The sequence below is a fragment of the Pelecanus crispus genome, chromosome 4 (genome assembly GCF_030463565.1).
Source record: "Pelecanus crispus isolate bPelCri1 chromosome 4, bPelCri1.pri, whole genome shotgun sequence".
Taxonomy (NCBI): domain Eukaryota; kingdom Metazoa; phylum Chordata; class Aves; order Pelecaniformes; family Pelecanidae; genus Pelecanus; species Pelecanus crispus.
The window spans coordinates 30,265,615-30,279,910 of record NC_134646.1 but is presented as its reverse complement, the minus strand read 5'-3'; the positions used below and the strand labels follow the sequence as shown (position 1 = coordinate 30,279,910).

The following is a 14,296-nucleotide window of genomic DNA, read 5'->3' as shown; positions in this document are numbered from 1 at the left end:
AGCCAGCAACTAAGCACCACACAGCCGCTCGCTCACTCCCCCTACCCCGATGGGATGGGGGAGAGAATCAGAGGAGTAAGAGTGAGAAACACTCCTGGGTTGACATAAGAACAGTTTAATAATTGAAATAAAATAAAGAAGCAATAATAATAATAACAATATAATAATAATAGTAATAATAATATACAAAGCAAGTGATGCACAATGCAATTGCTCACCACCTGACAACTGATACCCAGACAGTTCCCGAGCAGCGATCGCTGCTCCCCAGCCAACGCCCCCCCCAGTTTATATACTGAGCATGACGTCATATGGTATGGCATAGCCCTTTGGTCAGTTTGGATCAACTATTCTGGCTGTGCCCCCTCCCAGTTTCTTGTGCACCTGGCAGAGCATGGGAAGCTGAAAAGTCCTTGACTAGCATAAGCAGTACTCAGCAACAACTCAAAACATCAGCGTGTTATCAACATTCTTCTCCTACTAAATCCAAACCACAGCACTATGCCTGCTACTAGGAAGAAAATTAATTCTATCCCAGCCGAAACCAGGACAATCTACAAGAATAATATCACTGTGTTGATTTAAAGCTTTATTCTAGTTGAGATCACTACTTAAATCTTAAACATCTTTAACCGTAAAAGTTAAAAGGCATCTGAGGTGCCGGGGAAAGGACATCAAAGCCTAAAAACCCTATGTGAAGTTATGAAATAAGGCTCTTTGGAATAGTTGTTAAACTTTTTAGCTAATGGATATAGAGACGACTGACTCTCAAGATCATGCCCAGTACCTTTGCATCCTGGACATGAACCTCACCCTCTCCCTGGGCCTGCCCTCCCCACCCCTCAAACAAAAAAACCCCTTGACATTTCATGGTAAATAAGGAAACAGAAAAAACACTTTATCATTTACTGCACTTCTGCATACAATAACAAGAATTCTTTCCCAATTGCCCTTAACTTTTTTTTCTGATAATTGGAATCAGTTTCTCCACTGAACGACAAATTGGGGAAGGTCTGCAAGGCTAGAGAAGTTACCAAACTACTCGGGTAGTTTTGCAGAGTAAATATGCATCTCCAAGGCATCTTGCATGTTTCTTTCCCTCACAATAAAATACATACTTAGGGGTCCATAATTTGATTTATGGAGTACAGAAAGAAAATTTCTTTTCCCAATTAAAATGGATTAATATTCAAGAAGTAACACTGCAAAGCAGCTGAACTACAGTCAAAAACTAAGGTTGATTAACTTTAAATATTTCCAGTCTTCCAGGATTGTAAAGCATTTACTATCAATTTATTTTCCACAAGATACAGATTCACAAAAATCAAAGCTATAGTATAGAGTCCTAGCTGTTAATATTGAGAGCTTATTAAAAAAAAAAACCAAAGCAATATGAAGCATCCACATATTCAGCATTTTAAGTTAGTACCTTCAGTTTGTTCAATAAACTCTGGAGATGACTGTTTATTTTCTCATTTTCAGTTTGAAGTCTTTTGACTTGTTTACTCTGTTCCGATGAAAGCTGAGTCAGTATCACAGTCATCAGTGCTTTCTGACTATTCAGTTCATTCTTTAGATTAAGAGACACTGTAGAAAGACATTCATACCTCTTCCCCATATTTGGGAATTTCTCAAGAAGCTCCTAAATGCAAGTGAAACAAATTCAGTCACAATAAGGAAAAGAGTGATTAGCTATAAACAGAAGCTTAAAATAAACCATCAAACTCCAGGACTAACCCCTACAGTATGTACTAGTTTTACAACAGAAAAGTTAATAGGACTAAGACTTTGGTTTTGACTTGCCACAGGAATATGACAAAAACACTAAACCAGGCACAAAAGCAGAGAATTTCTTCGTTTTCCAGAAAATCATTTCACAATTTCAAATTATTTTAATGCTTTAGATTGCCTGGCCACATCAAGACCTGTAGATCAGGCCTGAAATGAAATCGTTGCCTGTTCACAAGTTTGCCAGCTGGGCTGCCCTCAGGATGGGCTCCCAAGTTGATCTACTTGGTCCCTTGTTGAAAAAAAGGGATCATAAAATTGTTCCTAGCACTCTACCATAAAAAGGGAGACGTGATCAAGCAGTGAGCAGGCTGAGAAATGCAATAGGCTTCAAGGCACTCCCAGTAAACTGCAACTCAGGTATCACATACAAAGCTAGGTTATGCATTTTAAAGTAAGTATAAAACTTCCTAGGCATACTGCCTCCGCCTCCATCTTTGGTTCTTAGTTGAAAGAAGCAAGATTCACCAGCTTAACTCTTCATCCCACAGTAAAAACATTGAAACTAACATATGCCCTACATCCAGCAGGAGCAAGTACAACATACTTGAGAAAACTGCACAAGAAAGGCAGACAAGATCTTACCTATTACAGAAGTCAGAAGGGGAGAGTGCCATTAAAAGGGATCAACTGATGTTTACTTCCCTCATTATTCACTCCCTACTGCTGATGTGGTATAGAAAGATACTATAGATAGAAAGCGTGAATGGAGAAAGCTACATATGACTGATTTTTGCAATTCAGTCCTTTACCACTTTTGGTGTTAACTGAAAAAGCACTCAAGGCCTTTCTAGCACATGTAGCATGATGCTCAAATCTGCTGCACAGACACACAGACGGCCATACAATGGTACTCTTTAAAGTGTTTCACACATATTCATAAATCCTGGTTTATTTTGGCTTTCAGTAGCTTAGTAGTACTTCTCACATCCGTAAGAAAGTATACTCAGGATAGTTAATTAACAAAAGCCCTGAGGAATTACAGAAGCTTCCTATTCTGAGGAGAGAAGCTATTTAATTAAATTAAATTATTTGAAACCAATTTATTTTTGATGGGGAGTAAAGGAAGGGAGGGTTTGGGGGTGGATTTTGCAGAAACAAAATGGTGAAGCGCTTCTACATGAATGGTTATTTTCATTGGGGTGGCTTGACAGTAACAAAATCAAGTGAGATGTCTCAACTGAGATGTTAAATTTAAACATTCACAGAACAGATGCACAGTCACTGAAAAGCAACAGCAAATCAACTGATCCTGTGGTTTGCAGCATCTTAGCAAGATATGCAAACAATTTTATACATTATACACAGAATCAAGGCTTATGCTCCAGAATAAGTGACATCAAAGTTTTACATGCATCTTTAAAATAAGCAGAGAATTAAGTTTACCTTAATTTTCAAGGATTTTTCCTTCAGGCTGTCATCAGCCACCTGCTCTGCATTATCCAGTGGGTTCACCTGAATGGACACATCATTCAGGCTTCTCTGCTTCAGTTGATCTAGAGCACATTCCAGTTTTGCATTTGTTTCAACACACTAAAATAAAAGCATACATATTTAAGTACCATTCAAGAAGTAGTTCTTCATAACTTAGGTATGCAACTTGCAACACCAACCATCTCAGAATTTTTTTGCAATTCTGTCTTGAGCTGGTCCCGCTCAGACCTGACATCCTGGAGAAGTCTTTGTAGCTCATCTTTTTCTCGATTAATTGATGAGATTTGTTCTTTAAGTTGGAAGGAGTGACTAGTTCTTTCAGCCAGTAACTGGTCTTTTTCACATGACACGCTATTTAGTGTCTCAGTTAACTGTTGTATCTATAATAAATAGTGGAGAAAAAGCAAGAATTACAATTTGGTCCTGGTTTGTATACTCCCCTATGAAGTACTCAAATCAGTTGTGTCAAATACAAAGAACGCAATTTCCAATAACTCTAAAATTCACACTAACAGCAAGATAAGTTTTGAAGTAATTTTGGTGTCCTAATCACTCAGAAAAACAAATTAAAAGGAAGAGGAATAGCATGACACCCAGAGAACTCTAGTCAACTTCGGTCTTCAGTAAAGCAAGAGGAAACAAACAAAAAGGCAGTCAAAATATGTCCATATCACAAGAAAATGAAAAGAAATACAAGATTGCATAAGAGATGGTGTCCTGGTTTCATCTGGAATAGAGTTAATTTTCTTCCCAGTAGCTGGTATACTGCTGTGTTTTGGATTTAGTAGGAGAATAATGCTGAGCAACAACTAAAACATGAGTGTGTTATAAGTACTGCTTACACTAGTCAAGGACTTTTCAGCTTCCCATGCTCTGCCAGGTGCACAAGAAACTGGGAGGGGGCACAGCCAGGACAGCTGCCCCAAACTGGCCAAAGGGCTATTCCATACCATATGACATCATGCTCAGTATATAAGCTGGGGGCAGTTGGCTGGGGGGTAGCAATTGCTGCTCAGGGACTGGCTGGGCGTCGGTCAGTGGGTGGTGAGAAATTGCATTATACATCACTTATTTTGTATATTCTTTTATCATTATTCTTACTTTTTCTTCCTCTGCTGTCCTATTAAACTGACTTTATCTCAACCTACGGGTTTTACTTTCTTTTTTTCTTCCTTTTGTTGTTGTTGTTTCTCTCCCCCACGCCACCAGGGCAGGGGGAGGATGAGCAAGCAGCTGTGTGGTGCTTAGTTGCCAACTGGGGTTAAACCACAGGAGTCCTTTTTTGTGCCCAACATAGGGCTCGAAGGGTTGAGATAGACAGATCTGACCAGAGTGTGTTAAAACAAATTAAAATTAACTCTATCCCAGCTGAAACCAGGACAGATGGCCAATGGAAGTGTCTTTATATCTGCTCTAATGAATAAAATGGTAACATGTTTGCTAATCTGAAGCAATCCTTAATTACACTCTTCGATCTACAAAGGAAGAGTTTGACAGGTAAAAAGTGAAGAAGTGGAAAGTGCAAAAAGACTGAGCTGGCAAGAGCTAAGTGCAAGACTTTCTTAATAAGAGATATAGTTTGAAAGTGTGCAAAGCACCAAGGATTCAAACCCACTTAGGTTCATACTGGCTACATAGCGCCTTTTAAAGTATGAATAAATACATGTACGATTGACCGTTACATTAAGACTGCACACAGTGGATAAATTTGTGTCCATTCTAATGGAATGACTAACCCAGCTAGTTATGAGGCTGAGACAAGTTGAGGATGCTACTTCTAAACATCAAACTCGTACAAAATCCTTTGCCCACACTCATGCTTGTTTAGCACCCATAAAAATGATGCACTGAAAATTAAAAATTAAAAATCAAATAGGATTTGTCTTAAGCAAAAGTTTATCACATCAGTGATAAAGCATCAGAAGACAAAATAGCCTCTCAAAAGAAAACTCCTCACCTTGTTTGTTAGGCTGTCCTCCAAAATCTCTGACCGCCTCTGAACCTTTAACAAATGTTCTTCCCTTTCTTCAGCTTTGGTCTTCTCATTGGTGAGGAGTTCTTGTTGCCACTTCAATTCCTTTTCGGTTTCAAGAATCTGCAGTAAAAATAGAGCGACAAATATGAAATTAAGTTCTGAGATAGCATGTAAATCTACCTCTCACACACCAGGCCACTCAATATTTCATGGGAGTCAAAATACTTGGCACAAAAACACAACCTGTTTCAGTTTGAGTACAAGAAATTTCAAGTTTTGTCTTTGAAAGTTTCTCCTTTCACTAAGCAAAGCCTGCCAACTAGTACACTGATAAATCCTTAGTATTGTAAAGAATTAGACAAAGTATGCTAAAAACATGTTTGGACATATTTTCTGCAATCCCTGTTTATACAGATGAGTAACACAAAGCAGAGACATAATTTGAGTAGGATTCACATGAAGAACTATCTAGAAATTATCACTTAACACAAGTTAAGTTGGACTGTTGTCAGAGTGCTGTTAAATTATCTTTGATGATTTATTATAGAACTATCATTCCTTTCACTAAACCTCTGAATTTCCAGTGAAGTTTAAGTTTTACAGCAAGACAACTGCTACTCAGAAATAGATGAATTGGAAGATATTGAGAGTAAGAAGATTCTTCTTCCACCATAGATTTGAATTAACTACAGATATTTGAAGTGATTATTCAGTATCCGAACAAGGACTGCTGCTCAATGGATACTACCCAATATGGATACTACTTCACTGTTGTGAAGACATGCCTCATCCAGAAGAGAAATAGAAGTGTCAGAACTTGTCAGCTTTAGTTTCAAAACTTTGGAGCTCAACTACAAAGTGTACCATTTCACAAAATTAATTAAAAAATGCCTGTTAAGTGTTTTGGTAATGAAACCCATGTATTTTCAGGTTCCTCTTTTATTCCCAAATAAAGAAGCCTCAGATAACATTTTCAATACACATCTTTAAATACCATTCCACAAGACAGAAGTTAAAGCATGCCAATATTCTGCAGACTAGGTATATAACATTAATACTTATAAGACATTTTTCAAGACAGCTTCAAGAACTAACCGTCTTCCTCTACCAAGCATTTATATTTATTATACATTAATCAAAGATAAAGCACCTTATCAACACTCTCCTGCAGGTTAATCTCCAGTTTGTTCTTCTCTGCTCTAACACCTTCCAGCATTTCCTGGAGCTGATCTCTCTCCTGTGCTAACAGATCACACTGTTTCCCCAGCTGTTGAAGTTTATCACTTTCACTCTCAGTCTTTTCTTTCAGTTCTCCCAGCAGCTGGTGCCTTTCCTTTGTTACCAAATTTAAGTCCTCGTTCAACTGGACTACCTATTAAAAAAAGAGTATAAAGTCAACACATTATTAGCAAAAACCCCTCTTCTGTTGCTGAATTGTATTACCATGACATCATCTATTGGACCAATAAAACAGCACAAATTATTATGGATAAATACCTGTTATTCTGATGAGTCCTTGAGGGGACATCCTCTAAATTATTTTAAGAGTTTCTTATTACTGTACTTGCCTTTTCTTTCAGTTTGTTTATTTCTTCATTTAGTTTCTCTTCAGTGTTTTGCAATTTCTCTTCTCCATTTGCTAGCATGTTCTTCTGGATATCAGCTTGCTCTTTCTGATGCCTTAGCTCTTCCTGTAGATTTTCCATTTCTGTCAGAACTTTTAAGGACTGCAGAAGAAGGTATTACATGGATGTTCACTCAGCATAACTAAGTTTTGCTTATCAGGAGTTAAGAACAATAAGTCAAAGGCATTTGGATTTCTAGGAGAGAACTATCAGAATAATCAGACTTTTGCTTCAGGAAAAAAACCACTCAGTTGTCATTCCCCCATGCCTAGTTTAAGAACTGCAAAGGAAGACAGTCTTTAATAATAGTCTTTATCAGTTAAAAAAACCAAGGTAGGCAGAATTAGAGAAGAAAGGGAAAAACATAAACATTGTGGGGGGAACAGATTATGCAGATGACTATTTAAACACAAAAAACCCACCCCACCATGAAAGATACCCTTATTCTTGTGGCAACTTCCACCAGTTACATGAACAATTTGTCCAATTGTTTAGTAGCAAGATGTAAGTCTAAAATTAAAGATTTGATAATCCTAGTTTTAATTTTTAAATTAGTTGGTTATACATACTTAAGAGATCAGTGGTTCTACCAGAGGTTTGCTACAATTCATACGAAAGCTTTTACATTTCTTAAAATAATTTGCAGAGCTTCTCCTAGGAAAAAAAAATTTACCAGACTTCCTTTTAACTTTAAAAATTATCAGCTTGATTTTTGTTAACACATATGAGAACAAATTTGTCTGAAATAGCGTGTCAACATAAGCATACTTTTCATGCAAATACTTAGAATATTGAAGTCACACATCTGCCAGGAAATAAGATATCAGGAAGGAGAAATAGGATAGCTAATCAGTTTCTTCTCTAGGTTTAGCTTTCTCTTCATCAATCCAGAATGAGCTGAAGTGGTAGGAAAATTAAGGCCTTAAATATCAGCAAACCTGGATTACCTCTACTGTTCAGTGCTAAATGCAAAGGCACCGTAAATGAAAGATGTAACAGGAACTTCCAGAGCGTTTGTCCAGCAGGTGGCAGACAACTGTGCCTAAACCCGGAGCGGCACAGTGACCGAAAGGACAGAAAGGGGATAGGGGGAAGAAAAAATGAGACAGGTTGCAAAATCCAGATTGGAATAGTAAACTAAATTTTTAGTTTACTGCTGCTATGAACAAGTGAAGGGAGAGGAAGAGATACTGAATAGCAGACAGCTTCATGACCAAAATAATTTAGAGTGGTACAACCTGCCTTTAAAACAATTATTTAAGAGATTTTGTACATACTCTCTCCTTGCTTTCCTGATAGTCAGCCTCTAACCGATCTCTTTCTGCTTTACAAGTCTCTACCATTTGCTGTAGCTCATCTTTCTCCTGATTAAGTAAAGTGATTTTCTCAAGCTGCTGACAGATATGCTCATTCATTTTTCTTTCCATTTGTTCTTTTTCTGCCAGTAGCTTGCCATATTCAGAAGAGACATGGGTCAGGTTTTCAGTTACTTCAGTGAGCTGAAAAAACAAATAAGAACCAGTATTAATACTTCATCTCCGGCATGGGTAGAAGCAATTTGATAGTTAGTTTGAAGAAAACCCCAGTAACATTCTAATTTATTAAATTTTGTTGTCGCAGTAATCAGACTCTGATTTGAGAAGAGTGTTATTGGATCATATTTCACAAGTGCTATTGTACATATGGATCGTATATAACTGGATTATTTCACAGAAGACACCTTCATTAGTTTACTGCTATAGTAAGCAAAGAAAGATGTAACAATTTTGCTTAAGAGTCAATCAGGTTTCAGTGCTTCTGTCTCATTGGTAGACAAATTGAATATGTAAAAACCTACAGGCCATTATAATTCTATAAAAATTTCTCCGTTGCTGTATCCGCAGCAGATAGGGGATATTAATGTTTGTTAAAATCAAGCCTAAAAGCCACAATAGCTTTAGATATGAAAATAATAAGTAGAAGAAATTTATAATAGTGCAGCAAGTTAAAGAATGAGCTAAACTGCCTATTAGTTCCTGAAGTATCTTCAGAGTTATATAGCAAAAAGGCATATTATTAGAATTTAAAAAGTTTAAAGACTTGGAAAATGCATTGAGGTCAAAGACCAGTATTGATTCCAAATAATATTCCATCATTCAGCACTAAGGCATGTTTAGTTATAAGTAAGGGTTGTAGCTTACAGGTCAAATTGCATTTGATCATCTTTTCACTGCCTCTGTTGTGCAGAATTCTTTTGAGAAGCAGTACGGGGACGGGGGTGGGGTGGGGGGAGAGAGAGAAAAACTTTTAATTGAGTTTCATTATTACATTTACTGAACCCTTACAAACTGAAGACTGTAGAGGATATGGGTTACCAATCCTGATAGAATTTTTAGTTTACTTGACAAAACTGCATCTGACCTTCTCCTGCAGTTCATCAGTTGTTTTCTTCAATGCCTCTTGCGCTTCCAAGAGCTGATTTTCTTTCTCTGAAATACTTCCTTTCAGCTCCATAATAGTCTCCTGATGTTGTCCGAGAGAGTCATGAGCACATCTCAACTCTTCCTGCATCTCTGAATTCTTTGGACACACCACAGTTAAAGTATATTAAAGCCCGAACAACACTTCCAAAATTTAAGACATCAGTTTACTAAAGCTATTATCCTAAAGCAATAGGACCATTTTTCTTACCATGCTAATTGTCTCCTGTATAGTTTCTCTTAGCTGGTCTCTCTCATTTTGGAGGTTCTCCAGTTGCATTTTAAGATTATCATCTCCTCTTTCTGTCAGAGTGCCCACTTCCTGACAGTCATGCAGTTTTGGAATAAAATCTGTTGTCCCCATTTTTTCAGATTCTCTTTGACATTCATTGGCCTTCACTTCCTCCATTTCATGCAATTTTCTTTGTGCCTGGCTCAGCTCTTCTCTCAGAAGAAATAATTCTTGCTCAATAGATTTTTCTTGAATCTGTGGTGTCTATTTTAGATGGAGATAGACATCAACACATTTGGGGAAGTAGCTTTAAGAGAAACATATCTAACCTTTGATATGTTGATTTTGTAAAATAAATGGAAGAAATGTTTTAGAGAGATTTGTATTTTTTTCAGAATAATAAGATTTGACTAAACTCAATATGCAATTCAAGTTTCTTGAAGTTAGAGACATGTAGAAGTAAAATTTGAAGTGGGGACTTCTGAAACAGATTACCAGAAGTAGAATTTCATGGCGACAGCTTAAGCTGGGGGGGAGGGGGGGGGAGAACCCAAAAAACAAACCAAAAAACCCAAACACCCCCCCCCCCAAACCAAACTACAGAGACCTTATCCATATTTCTAGTCTCAATGGTAGATAATAATGGTGTCAAGACAATGATTTCCTTGAAATTTGTCCACTCCCTCCAAACATATTAAAATATATGCACATACTTCAGTTTTTTCACAGTGCATATATGTATATACACACACATAACACCTGTGCAATCAGCATGTCCAATTATGGAAAATGTTAGCTGCAATATCCCTTTCACTGCCAGGAAAAAAAAGTTGGTTCTATCTATGCTTTGAAAAAGCAGAACTACCCTTTCCAGATGAGCAATTTTGAGGTTCAACTACTTAATTATAGAACCACATCCCTGTGCAGATCAACTTGGAACATCACCACCCTGTACCAAGTTAAAATTCTATTTACAGAAAAATGTTTGTCATATTCTCCTGCTAGTTGTCCATATACATTAATATGGGTGGAATATATTTCAAGTAAACAGTAATAATCCTGGTGTTTAATGGTCTGCAGTCAAGTAGCAGGACCCTTTTCTCCAGTTTGTTTTGCAAATTATTTTCACTCATGTGGAAGTTTAAATAAGCATGCTTTCCACTACAGCCTTAGCATGATTACCAAAGTTCCTTCCCCATACTCTTCTTTTTTCAAGGGTAAACTGTCCAGCTTATCCTGCAATGAATTGTTCTCTTGTGTAAGGAAAAGGATTTGTTCCTTTAGCATCTGAAGCTGATCACTTTCTCTACAGTTATTATTTTCTGATTTTTCCTCAGCAAGCTTGTCTCTCTCTGATGTGATGATTTTTATTTCTTCCGTCATTTGTGATATCTATAAAAAAAATGTGCACAGACAGTATTTCTATCAATTCAAAACCAAAATTAAATGCAGAAGTTGTTTGATTCACTCTGCTACAGTATTTTTAACATCAAACCACTGTAACCAAACTAGAAAAACTCCAGAACTTTGCAAAACAAAAAGTCTTTGGCCTTTGTCACCTGTTTTGTTTTAAATGCTAACCTTTTAGCAGTCTATTCTGCAATATTGGCCAGATTTTTATCTAGAAAAAGTCTGAGACAAAGAAGCCAAATAACAAACACCTGTTGGATCATTTTTGTGCATCTGTTCCAAAACACGCAAATGCTGAATTGACAACCATTGACTTGCTGGGTCTGGCAGCTGATATACTTCAAGAAAAATCCAATCTCAGATACTATAGATTCTCCCTCCAGAGAAACTGTGCCACTGAAGCAACTGTGTAACATACAATATTCTCAGCACCCTTCTTTGTCAGTTGTTGAACAAAGAGGCACAAAAACCAGTGGATCAGCCTTCTGTTGGGAACTGAGCTGCCATTTACAACCATGCGTTACCCTTCTCATTGGGACTGAGCATTATAAAACATTAGCCTCATTCCTACCCTTAAGGAACCCTTATCTCTTCTTCCATTTGCCATCTAATGCCACCATGCAAGTTGACAACCACAGGGCACACTAGTTAAGCAGAGGTTTATTAGAGCGTACACTACAGCTTGAAGCTTTACAGAAATAGATCAGCAACTGGTGAAGACTTGGATCAGGCAGTACTACTTTCTTGCCCACTTTCTACCAAAAGCCTAGAATTTTCTAAGGACAAGCAGAAAAGACTATACGCAGACTAACTAGGCTCATTTTCACAGTGTTGGAAAACACATTAAAAGCATTTTTATTTTGAATTATTACATAATGTTTTACCCGTATTTCAAGTTCTTTAATGGTTTTCCCTAGTGCTTCTTCAACACTCAGGATCTGAGATTCTTTTTCAGAAATATTTTTTTCCAACTTCTTGACAGTGTCCTGGGATTGCTTGAGAGAACTCTGCGTATTTCTCAATTCTTCATGTGCCAAAATGTTCTTTAGAATGAAAGAAAGAAAATCCACAAAAGAAAATTTAAGTATTTGCAACATTAGTAAGCACTTCTTGATTAAAAAAGAAAAAAACAACTCACAAAAAAACCGTACATAAACCCCCACTCCCCTGTTCCCCTATGTATTTCAGTATGGTTTATAAATGTTCTTACACTCTCCCCCTTAACATGTATGGTCCATTTCTATAAAGGCAGAATTCCTACCATTGAAACAGTGTCCTTTATATCCTCTTTGAGTTGGTCTGTCTCAGCTTGGAGAGACTCCTCTTTTTGCTTCAGGTAATCTCTTTCCTGAGTTAAAGTTTTTATTTCTTCCTGACATTCAGTAAGCTGCTGAAGAACTGCCTGGATCTCCAAATTCTTGGCCTCCAGTCTTAACTCTGTAATCTTTTCTTGCTCTTTTAATTGCTCCATTTCATTTAACTTCTGCTGAGTCCGAATAAAGTCTTCTCTTACCTCAAGAAGTTGTTTGTGCTCTACTGTCTTTTCTTCCAGTTCTTTCATTTTGCTAGAGAGCTTTAGTTTGTAAAGGAAAAGGCAGGCACTTTCATTGTAATGCAAAAGCTGCATACTGTGTACATGTTCTCACAGAATCTTACATTGTCTTAGAAAGGGTGAGAGATGCTAGCTTTCAATAACAGAACAGGAAGTTCATCATGACACTTTAAGTCACTACTTATATTCTTGCCCACATGAAATAAGCATTTGTTTATGGAACCTTCCTGTGGTTTCTCCTTAGCAGCAAAAGTCTTACTGCAACATAACAGCAGGCATGAAACTGTAGCATAGCTTAGGAATGATTAAATTAGGAATTATCAAATCCATAGCTGGAGTATGACAGCCATGTCAGTGCCAGAAGCCTTGTCAAAAATATGCATCTTCAGTTCCCTTTTCTTCTTAAATGTTTTTTTCCTTTCTAATTGCCAATTTACGTGGCGATTCTCTTTGGTTTGAAAGATCTTCTGTTCTAAACAGACTCCAGTTCCTGATGAGGAAACTTTGTTTCTATGACTTTAGATAGGTCATAGCAGCATATTTAAAAAAACATTTGCATAATAAAGATATAACTTAAGAATGGGAAAAGAAGAATTAAAAGGTCAAGTACAGAAGGAGAACATATAACCTGGAGCAATATATACATTTCTGTACCCAGGAAGAAAGAGACCATTGAGCTGCAAAATCCTGCAACCTTATACACCTGGCATAAAATAAGTAGTACCCACTTATGCTAGAGGAATTTCAATGATAATGTTATTTATACCTTTAAGACTATTTCTCCAAAAGTTCTGGGGTTTTTTTTTTGTTTTTTGTTTTTTGTTTTTTTTTTTTTTAAACGCTGTATGAATGAATTATTCATGTCTTATCTGTAAAAAGGAGCAAGCTGACACTGACCTCTAATTTCACTTCATCCAAAGTTGTTTTAGACTCTCGTGCTTCTTTAGATAGAATATCTAGTTGGAGCTTCATTTGTTCATTGTTTTCTGATGCAGCCAGATATTTTTGCTCTAGTTCTTCATGGAGCTGTTTAAGTGCTACATATTCCTGATCAGACTTTAAATATTTAAGTTGTGCATCTGCTAGATTGTCTTTTGATTTTCCAATTTCTTCAGTCATATGTTTAAGTCTAATTTCACTATCAGCTACTTCAGAAAGCAGCTTTTCTCTTTCCAATTTTAATAAGCGTAGCTCCTCACACTTTTCAAGAATCTGCCAACAGAAAAGCAATAATAATAGTGTTTTCTAAATCAGTATGTGTTATAGCTGCATGACAAAAAACACGTTCATATGCAGATATAGAAAATAAAGTACAGCCAAACACACAGAACAGTACATTCATCGGGTTTTGCTTTGTTGGGATGGAGCTGTCTAGCAAACAAACCTTCAAAGATAAGACAGACAAACCCCTGGATAATTTTCACTGCACATACTTAGCAGCAGGTATTTAAGGATAAAGAAACCTAGAAAGTGTTTGCAAACAAACCCCTGAATACACATTTATGGCCAAGTTAGTCTCCTAAGCCCTGACCTGCCAGGAAACAGAAAAGTTTCCTTACAAGTTTTCAGAATTTGCAAGTTAAGTCTCTCACTTCTCAAGCAGCATTTCTGCTAAGAGGTCTTAAAATTTTCTCTTTGCCCAATTAGACAAAAATTCAGTTTTGGAACAGTAAACTAGGATCAAACACCATTATACATACACACAGAGTTATCAATGGTGACCATGGCAAATAGGCAGGCAAGTGTTGGACTAGAAATTCCTGATTAGAGTAGACTTTGTGGCTAAACATGTGATCTTAAATATATTCCTAGGTGCAAATA

The 14,296-nt window shown here is 36.9% G+C and overlaps 1 protein-coding gene across 1 annotated transcript in view; it reads right to left on the bottom strand.

Moving 5' to 3' along the window:
• The window catches only part of CENPE (centromere protein E), a 39,807-nt gene that overhangs the window by 7,677 nt on the left and 17,834 nt on the right, over positions 1-14,296 (bottom strand). The window contains exons 23-35 of the mRNA XM_075709307.1: positions 13,373-13,687; positions 12,185-12,496; positions 11,808-11,966; positions 10,696-10,905; positions 9,493-9,777; positions 9,223-9,381; positions 8,100-8,321; positions 6,766-6,924; positions 6,348-6,569; positions 5,180-5,317; positions 3,402-3,602; positions 3,175-3,321; positions 1,430-1,642 (exon numbers count right to left, since the gene is read on the bottom strand). Coding sequence (XP_075565422.1) covers positions 1,430-1,642; positions 3,175-3,321; positions 3,402-3,602; positions 5,180-5,317; positions 6,348-6,569; positions 6,766-6,924; positions 8,100-8,321; positions 9,223-9,381; positions 9,493-9,777; positions 10,696-10,905; positions 11,808-11,966; positions 12,185-12,496; positions 13,373-13,687 — 2,742 coding nt within the window. The remainder of the gene's footprint in view (positions 1-1,429; positions 1,643-3,174; positions 3,322-3,401; positions 3,603-5,179; positions 5,318-6,347; positions 6,570-6,765; positions 6,925-8,099; positions 8,322-9,222; positions 9,382-9,492; positions 9,778-10,695; positions 10,906-11,807; positions 11,967-12,184; positions 12,497-13,372; positions 13,688-14,296) is intronic.